Below are 7,859 nucleotides of genomic sequence, written 5' to 3' on the forward strand. Positions count from 1 at the left end.
GAGAGTGACTATTTACACCACCGTGGTGTAAATAAATTACAGGAAGTAATTTACACCACTGGTGCAAATAAATAACAAAACACTATTTACACCACATGGTGCAAACAAATGATAAAACACTATGTACACCACATGGTGCAAACAATACACGTCAGGCTATTTGCACCACCTGCCACCACTTGGCCCTTCCGAGCCACTTTAAGCAGAGTCGTCTTTATTCTTCCAATGAGAGGTCACGTTTTACAGGAGGTGGGATACTTTTTATCGAGAAAATTCGTCGTGCCTGTGCGTGACAAGAAATACACTTCTGCATTTTTTTTAAATGTCAACTTTCCCAAATCAAGAGCAGAAGACGCTCTAGCACTCTTCTCCGTACCAACCTTACGAAATTGTATTCCATGAGTTGAGGAATGTAAATTTAAATCAGACTGCTCTATCTGAACTTTTTAGTTGCCCAGCAAGTGGTTTTCATTTTGTTTTCATCGGGTATCGGACTCTCGGATCACGGGTTCACGCACCAACGCTTGAGTTTCCTTCGTGTTCCGTTGTCAAGCATGCTTCTTGTTAAACCGGTGTCAATTCGCGCGCGAGAACCGGCATCGGCAAGTCAAGATCTTCGAAGTGCAAGTGCCTAGATTTACCACACGGTTGTTTTGGATGAAATAGCCGATGCTGTTTAGTAATCATTATGGAGGTAAGCTTCAAAGTAGCGTGTCCAGTTCTCCAAAGTACAGGTGTTGTCTTAGGCTTCTTTTTTGTATCTTGTAACTTATTTGAAGTCTCTGTTGATGCCACATAACCTTATGCACAGAGAAATATTACTCATTACTCATGAAAATAAATCATATTTGCTCTTTTGAGATGTCTATGCTGTTAATCTAATAAGTGTGGGCGTATATTCTACCCGCTTACTGCGTTGTTTTTATTTTTCAGGAGAACGAATTAACATTTAAGGAGAACCAACTCTTCAGCTCCTTTGCTGAAGTTGACAGCTACTTTGAAGCATACAACAAAGCACATTCCACTCTATTTTCAATTGGGAGAAGTGATCTGTGCCATCTTGATCCAGTTCTCAAATACAAATATGTTGTTTTTACATGCAAGCACTTTGGAGACAAAAGGGACAACCCGAATGCAACTGGACAGCGTGCCAGACAGAAGTAAATAATTTGGACTTTTATATTGTCATTTGTGGTACTACTAGTTATACTACTATATTCTGTGTGATTGTTTTGTTTTCTTCAGAACCTACAAAATTGGGTGTGAGGCCTTCGTGCACCTGACAAGGCAGTCCAAAATTGGGAAACTTAAAGTGTACAAGCTCCGCCTTGATCACAATCATGATTGCAATGAAGTGACAGTGTCAGGTTACCCAGAAAGCCGCAGACTGTCAGATTCTTCGAAAGCCAATGTGTTGGAATATTCCAAACTGAAAGCCAAACCCACATTGGTGAAGCCATTGCTGAGACAAAGTGAAGGACTTAACAAGATAATTCTTAGCAGGGATATATCTAACGTTCGGTTGGTTGTCTCACTTTAAGCTGGTGTTAATTGTTCATGACTCAAAACTTTCATTTAATATTTCTTTTGCAGTACCAAAGCTAAACTCTTACTCAGAAACGGAAGAAGTGATGAGCAGATGCTAATTGATAAATTGGCAGAAGTTCACGCAAAGGATCCGAATGCTGTTTCTCATATTGAGTTTGACCCTGTTTCTAAGGAGGTAATATTTATACTCCTACAAACTAGTGAGATGAGGGAAATGCTGAAGCAATTCCCTGAAGTAATTTTGATGGACATAACGTACAAGATTAACAAGAACCGCATGCCTGTCAGTGTAGTCGAAGTAATGGATGAAGAAGGATTGGGTCAAGTTGTTGCCTACATATTCTTGGCAAATGAGCTTAAAGAGACACTCACATCTGCACTCATGTGCTTTGCTGATGCAAGTGGGAAAGAAATCTTGGACCAAACTAACTGTGTTGTAGTTGACAAGGATTTCTCTGAGATTGGTGCTGTGAAAGCTGTTATGCCCAACGCCAAGATTCACCTGTGCAGTGTCCATGTTGAAAGAAATTTGAAGGGTGCTGCAACAGGGGAAAAGAATCGCAAACAGGCTATTGCTGCCTTCCATGATATGGTGTACTCAGAAACTGATGACGAGTTTCAAACTCACTTGTCAAAATTCCAAGAAGCAGCCTCAGTCAAGTTATACTCGTATTTTGATAAAAATTGGCTGAAGTGCAAAGAGGCTTGGGCTTTAAAAGACCGTATTCTTGTGAAGACACTCAGAAATCACACTACCAATCGTGTGGAGAGCCACAATCAGAAACTCAAAATGGTAAGTTCTCGTACCCAACATTTTTTAGTTGTTATCCTTCTCTCAACATTTAAAGTTAAAAGTTACTTGGTTTTGAACTTTAGATCTTCAGTTGTGACACAGAATTGTATGACGCAATTGATGGTATAGTTAACATCCTAATGGAGAATAGAAGAGACGACCTTCGTTACAGAGCGCATGAGACTCTCACAAAAAAAACTTATATTCTCAAATGCAGCAACCCACTTGTTTCTGTGATTTGCAACGACCTTTCTGAGTTTGCTGCCAAACTTGTCAATGAGCAGCTTAGTCTTTCAGGTGGTCCCTCCCCTTTTCCTGACAAGTACCAAGTTTCAGAGAATTCTTGCTCTTGCAGCCTCTTTATGACCATGGAGCTTCCCTGTCGCCACATCATGCGACTCAGAAAGGAGAAAGGTGAGTTGGGCTGCAATTGTTCTTTGATTTTAAATTGGTCACTCAGCATGCGATGCGGCATGGCTATATTTTACTTGTTTGTCTCTGTTGTACCTTTTTTGTACAGTATGTTGTATGCTGTTCTAATTGTGTTCATCAGTATTAGTTACATTGGCTTTCATGTCTCCTTTTTCTTTTAGGTTTGCCAGAATATGACAAGAATATTGTATCTAAGAGATGGTGGTTAAAACCCAGAAACTTTGGTAAATCTACAGTGGAGGGAGCTAATAGTACAGTAATAAAAGCAAGGATGCCAGCACAGCGTGTAGCCTGTGTAATGAATAGCCGAGAGAAGTTCCGTGAAATAGCTCCTCTCACTCAGAAAATAAACAGCCTTGTAACTGATTCAGGAACCAAGACTTTCCATAGAAGACGCCAAGTTTTAAGCGACATTGTGCAAGCTTGGTCAAATGGTGAAGAAGTATCCCTTGTGCACGTCTCCCACACCAACCAAGAAGGTAAATAACTGTCTGAAGTGTTATGGGCAATTTTTTTCCCGGGACTGTGAATCAATATATATTCCCCACAAATTTATTATTCTTTCTATATCTGTTGTAATTGTTTTCAGTTTTTACTGATATAAGAGCACAACAGGACTCATCTCATGACAGTAAGTATTAGTGCATGTGATACAATGCAGTGGTATAAACATTCTTCAAATGGATTTCTTTACAGCTCCCTTCCAATTAAACTTTATGAAAGTTGCTGGAAAACCTCGTGGGGTTCAAGAAACTGTACATGATGGCAGTAAGAAGAAAGGTAACTGAGTTTATTTAAGGTTTGCTATTAAAAAGACATCTCCAAAGACATTAATATTTTTTCCTCACAAAATCAGGGCAGAAAAAACAAAAAATGGTTGTGTCAATTGATGATGACCATTCACCTGATGACCCTGATCCTACTGGTTCAAATGGTGAAACTGATGCATCTGTTCCTAATGATCCAAGAGATAAAACACATGAGCCTGGCAAAGACAAGGAACCTGATTGTTTTAAGCTCACAACTGTGGCAACAAAAGGCAGGCCTGCCACCACTCATAGCAGTAAGAGAAACCCCTCCCTACCACACATTGACTGAGCATTTGTCTGTAGCTATTCTTATGCTATCGCTCATAGAATGCACTTCAATACCTCTAATACTGATTTAATTATAGGGAAAAAAACTTGGAGCTATCAATCCCTTGCTGATGAAGACAGCTCAAAATGCTGTATTTGCAAGGAAGATATAGCCAGCCTCGACTTCTGCCATAAATGCCACAACGCTGTGCATGCACTTGTCCCCTGCTCAACTGAAGACGAACGGGGTATTAGGCTCTGTAATTTCTGCTGTGGTAAGTTTCTTAGATCCAATTTCAATTATATTTTCCTGGTTTCCTGGCATAAATATGTACTTAAGCTTTTTGTCAGTGTGAATTTATATATTTATGTTTTCATTTTCAGACTATAGTGTAGGCTCCCAAGATGTAGATGAGGCCTATTTGTGTCTTGGCTGCTCAGAATTGTTGGAAATGTAAGTTCAGTTATGATGCTCAACTACTTAACTTTTATTTGTATTGTGTGGTAAGCCCACAATCATTAATTTGATCTATCTTTGCTAAAGGACCATTTGGACTAAGTCTGGGAAGCGGCAAGGGTGCTTTTATTATAGGTGTCGAGCAGGAGAAACACCTAAATGTAAAACCACATTTGACTTTTGGGCACCAGGCGAGTATCCCTGAGTATTTTTTATCAATTTACTTAAATGACCAAGTTGTATACTTGTAGACTCCAATTATGACAGTGCTACGTTATTGTGTTAACATTAGAATCTTTTCATCTCTTCCAGGAATTGCACGCAAGCCACATTCCTCATCATATGACTGCCCATCACCGAATTCAGAAGAGTTGAATGAGGATGAAAACGATTCTGGTATATTGATGGCTCTCATGATTCCTATTCCATGTGCTTTTATTCAATCGTGTCCTTCTCAGAAATCTACTTTGTTTCAGAAAATGTTCAAGAGGGCCCAACTGCTCCAAACATTGAGCCTAACATTTCTGAGACACATGGCCCAGATTATGACTCTGATGGGACCCCGAGTGAGAACATTGAAGCTGACATGAGTGAAGCAGAATACTTTGATAACGACTCTGAGAGCCCAACTCAGAATATAATAGACGAGCTTAGTCAAGCAGACCAGAAAGGTGAACGAAAAGGCTCTTCTCTTGTTATTGTATGAGTAGTTTTTTATTTAATTGCAAAATCTTTTTTTTTTTTTTTAAGGATACGAAGCACAGAAGCATGGTTTTGTGGCTCAGGGAGGTCTGTCTCAAACAACAGTTCAAGATGGTAGTCAAATAGGTAAGTCTGGGAGGAATACCTCTATCCAAGTAGGTTTTTATGTTCATGTAGATGTATGTACCAAAGAATTTTATTTATAGATATTGTGAGCATAGAGGAATGGCGTAAACAGTGTGAAATATGTAACAAATATGGTGAAGATGCCTTTAATTACCTTGATTTCTGTGAGACTTGTGGGTCACCAATTCATACTGGTGAGAAGTCATGTTCAGTACCTTTTGGTACCTCTGATGATGATATGTGGGTCTGTCTTAAGTGCAGCAAAACACCAGAAACAAGTAAGTGAGAGACTATCTTTAAAAACCATTCTTTTAACTGTACTTAAGGTGAAGAATGTCCTATGATGAAGGTGGAAAAATTATGATGGGTTGTTTCATCATTCATCAGTCGTGTCCTCTTTCGGTTTTTGATGTGTTTTCTTCGAATTTAATCAAAGGATTGTTCTTGTTGTCAGCTTGGTCTTACTCAACAACTTTAATCAATTCTTTTGAAAACGAGCTCCTCTGCATTTACATTTGGAAAAAAATAGTCCTTTTCAGGACTGATTTGTAAGTTGTTATCTCGTTTCTGTGTCATGTGTTGGCTTTGCACATTTCTCAGTGCTTTTCTTCAGTGAACTACTTCTGTCGGCATTGTTGATATTCTTCTTTGGCTGTTGCACAACTATGAATTGCTGGGTCATCTTACAGACTGTTTCATGGTTGGTTTCTTCTATGCCACCTTTTCTCAATTCCCTATTCTATCTATTTCATTTGTCACATCATTTGTTCTGCTCTGCCTCATCCTTGCTCCCATTGTGTATATTTCCCTTGAAATGATCTGTTGGACTAATTTTCTATGAGGCAATTAAGTAACACTCAGTGCCAGATCAACAGAAATTACTTGAGTTTCCTCTATTTCTCAAAAAGAATCATGGCTGGTTTCTTCTATGCCACCTGTTCTCAATTCCCTATTCTGTCTATTTCATTTGTCACATCATTTGTTCTGCTCTGACACATCCTTGGTCCAATAGTGTATTTTTCCTTTGAAATGATCTGTTTGACTAATTTTCTTTGAGACGCTTAAGTAAAACTCAGTGCCAGATCAACAGAAATTACTTGAGTTTCCTCTTGTTTTCAAAAGGCTTAGTCTAAAAGTTTTGCATGCCTCTTCTTTTTTTTTGCTTGAACAACTTAATGGTTTTTTGTGAAGTAATAAATGTTTTCATGTTATAGGGAGGAATGCTCATTCAGGATCACAACCAGGAGACAAAATTTCTGCATCAGGTATTTTTATCCTCCTTTCTCTAGCTACTCCTATGATTTCACTACATACATTTATAAATTTTTTCAAATTTTGCAGACAACATTGAAATAATTGTAATAGACTCTGACTCTGACTATGAGGCTGAGTGTCCTATTAAAGAAGAATTTGAAAATTCTAACGTCTCAAATGCAGAGTTAAACCAAGTATTTGATGGTATGCTCCTGACAAATTTAGCTGTGCATTTGGAGATACTTTGATCTAATCTACAGTTTTGTTTTGTCCAAGTCCTCTCTTCTAGCGGATTGATTCAAGGAAATTTACCTGGAAATTGTGAGAAAGTTGCCAAGAAACCCGCTTACAAGAAAAATTGGAAGTGCTTTACTTGTGGGAACCGAGATTTGGAATTGTAAGCACTATTTCCTGCTGCAAAGTATTTCCTATTTTGTTGATTTAAATAGGAATGGTTTTAAGATCTATGTGACCGTTGTTTTATTCTACTCCAGGAGATCTATCAAAACACCGGGGAAAAACTTTCAACGAAAGTACTACGGCTGTTTTTCAAATAACCAGTGTACTTCTGAAAAGCCATTTTGTTTCTGGGCTCCCAAAAAAGGTAAATCATAAATCTATCTATCAGGTTGATTTTTAACCTCATCCATTTTAATTTGCAAACGAGGTCACTCTGCAAAACTCTGAGATGGAAGTAATACCAGCTGTATCAGAATTGGTGGGAAAGCAGAGTTAAAAGTCAAATAGACAATTAAATAAATCTTCATAGTTACTCCCAATTTTGTTTTGAAATATGTCTCTTTATGGTACAGTAATTTCTATTATCTACAGATGATTCGTCTGAAACACTTGTCCTTCCAAAGGATAGAGGTAATGTGACATTGCGCAGCAGGAAAAGAGGTAATCTAATTTTTGTCATGTATTTGTCTGCTATGTATTTTATTTCAGTATGATTCTGCCAATGGCATGTTTTTCTTAACTCCACATCTCTTAGCAGGTGCCCCCTTCAGGTCAAATAGTGAGCCTGTATCTATCGGTAAGTTTTCTTCCCCATTTAACAGATTCAGGTACTCTCTATCCATGCAGTCATTTTGTTTATCATGTATCACAGTAAAATTAAATGTATTTTACTTCCTTTTTTTCCCTTTAATTTAGGCGACTCAGCACCTCAGGTGAATACTCTTTTACATGTAGTGATCTGTATCTAAGATTCTATAACATGATTCATACATGAGCATATTTCTTTTCTAGGGAGACAAAAGGCCAAAGCGACAGACAAAGTTACCCGTCTACCTTAGGAAATCATATGAGTTTAATACACCTAGAACTTCGCTTGATTCTCCTTAGTATGTTTGTTTTGCTATGTTTTATTCGTTTTATGCATGACAAATTGTTTCTTAAAGAAGTATTGTTTTTATTTTCCTTGTATTTTACTCAAAGAGTTGATGTAAGGCATTTTATTGGGGTGAGT

General features: G+C 38.1%; 4 protein-coding genes across 4 annotated transcripts; all 4 read left to right on the plus strand.

Annotated features, from left to right (window-relative positions):
- Window positions 1-1,261: 1,261 nt before the first annotated feature.
- Window positions 1,262-3,415, plus strand: LOC113213580 (uncharacterized; the record flags this gene model as incomplete). The annotated part of the gene is made up of 5 exons (XM_052267570.1): window positions 1,262-1,533; window positions 1,594-2,341; window positions 2,425-2,755; window positions 2,935-3,252; window positions 3,363-3,415. Coding segments are annotated over 5 exons (1,722 nt in total), but the record flags the coding sequence as incomplete, so codon positions are not given.
- LOC113213578 (uncharacterized) lies at window positions 3,414-3,871 on the plus strand. The gene is made up of 2 exons (XM_026432685.2): window positions 3,414-3,553; window positions 3,630-3,871. The coding sequence occupies exons 1-2, from the start codon at window positions 3,454-3,456 to the stop codon at window positions 3,869-3,871; spliced, it is 342 nt and encodes a 113-aa protein (XP_026288470.2). The 5' UTR covers window positions 3,414-3,453.
- LOC127748679 (uncharacterized) lies at window positions 3,831-4,511 on the plus strand. Its single transcript, XM_052267571.1, has 3 exons — window positions 3,831-4,124; window positions 4,234-4,303; window positions 4,394-4,511. The coding sequence occupies exons 1-3, from the start codon at window positions 3,911-3,913 to the stop codon at window positions 4,509-4,511; spliced, it is 402 nt and encodes a 133-aa protein (XP_052123531.1). The 5' UTR covers window positions 3,831-3,910.
- Window positions 4,484-7,853, plus strand: LOC127749441 (uncharacterized). Its single transcript, XM_052267572.1, has 13 exons — window positions 4,484-4,702; window positions 4,783-4,977; window positions 5,057-5,167; window positions 5,215-5,412; window positions 5,589-5,682; window positions 6,349-6,422; window positions 6,476-6,592; window positions 6,665-6,785; window positions 6,883-6,992; window positions 7,220-7,288; window positions 7,383-7,424; window positions 7,544-7,560; window positions 7,640-7,853. Exons 1-13 carry the CDS (start codon window positions 4,567-4,569, stop codon window positions 7,733-7,735), a joined length of 1,380 nt encoding a protein of 459 aa, XP_052123532.1. The 5' UTR covers window positions 4,484-4,566; the 3' UTR covers window positions 7,736-7,853.
- The last annotated feature ends 6 nt before the right edge of the window (window positions 7,854-7,859 follow it).

This window comes from Frankliniella occidentalis, unplaced genomic scaffold (assembly GCF_000697945.3).
Source record: "Frankliniella occidentalis isolate FOCC.00 unplaced genomic scaffold, Focc_3.1 Scaffold54, whole genome shotgun sequence".
In the NCBI taxonomy this organism is placed as follows: Eukaryota; Metazoa; Arthropoda; class Insecta; order Thysanoptera; family Thripidae; genus Frankliniella; species Frankliniella occidentalis.

Excerpts from the sequence above, each read along its gene's own strand:
- LOC113213578 (XM_026432685.2), top strand. The coding sequence starts at position 3,454 with ATGGATTTCTTTACAGCTCCCTTCCAATTAAACTTTATGAAAGTTGCT. Across the intron at positions 3,554-3,629 it reads TGATGGCAGTAAGAAGAAAG|GGCAGAAAAAACAAAAAATG; the intron begins GTAACTGAGTTT and ends TCACAAAATCAG.
- LOC127748679 (XM_052267571.1), top strand. The coding sequence starts at position 3,911 with ATGCACTTCAATACCTCTAATACTGATTTAATTATAGGGAAAAAAACT. Across the intron at positions 4,125-4,233 it reads GCTCTGTAATTTCTGCTGTG|ACTATAGTGTAGGCTCCCAA; the intron begins GTAAGTTTCTTA and ends TTTCATTTTCAG. Across the intron at positions 4,304-4,393 it reads TGCTCAGAATTGTTGGAAAT|GACCATTTGGACTAAGTCTG; the intron begins GTAAGTTCAGTT and ends TCTTTGCTAAAG.
- LOC127749441 (XM_052267572.1), top strand. The coding sequence starts at position 4,567 with ATGACAGTGCTACGTTATTGTGTTAACATTAGAATCTTTTCATCTCTT. Across the intron at positions 5,413-5,588 it reads CAGCAAAACACCAGAAACAA|CTTGGTCTTACTCAACAACT; the intron begins GTAAGTGAGAGA and ends TCTTGTTGTCAG. Across the intron at positions 6,593-6,664 it reads GTTAAACCAAGTATTTGATG|TCCTCTCTTCTAGCGGATTG; the intron begins GTATGCTCCTGA and ends GTTTTGTCCAAG.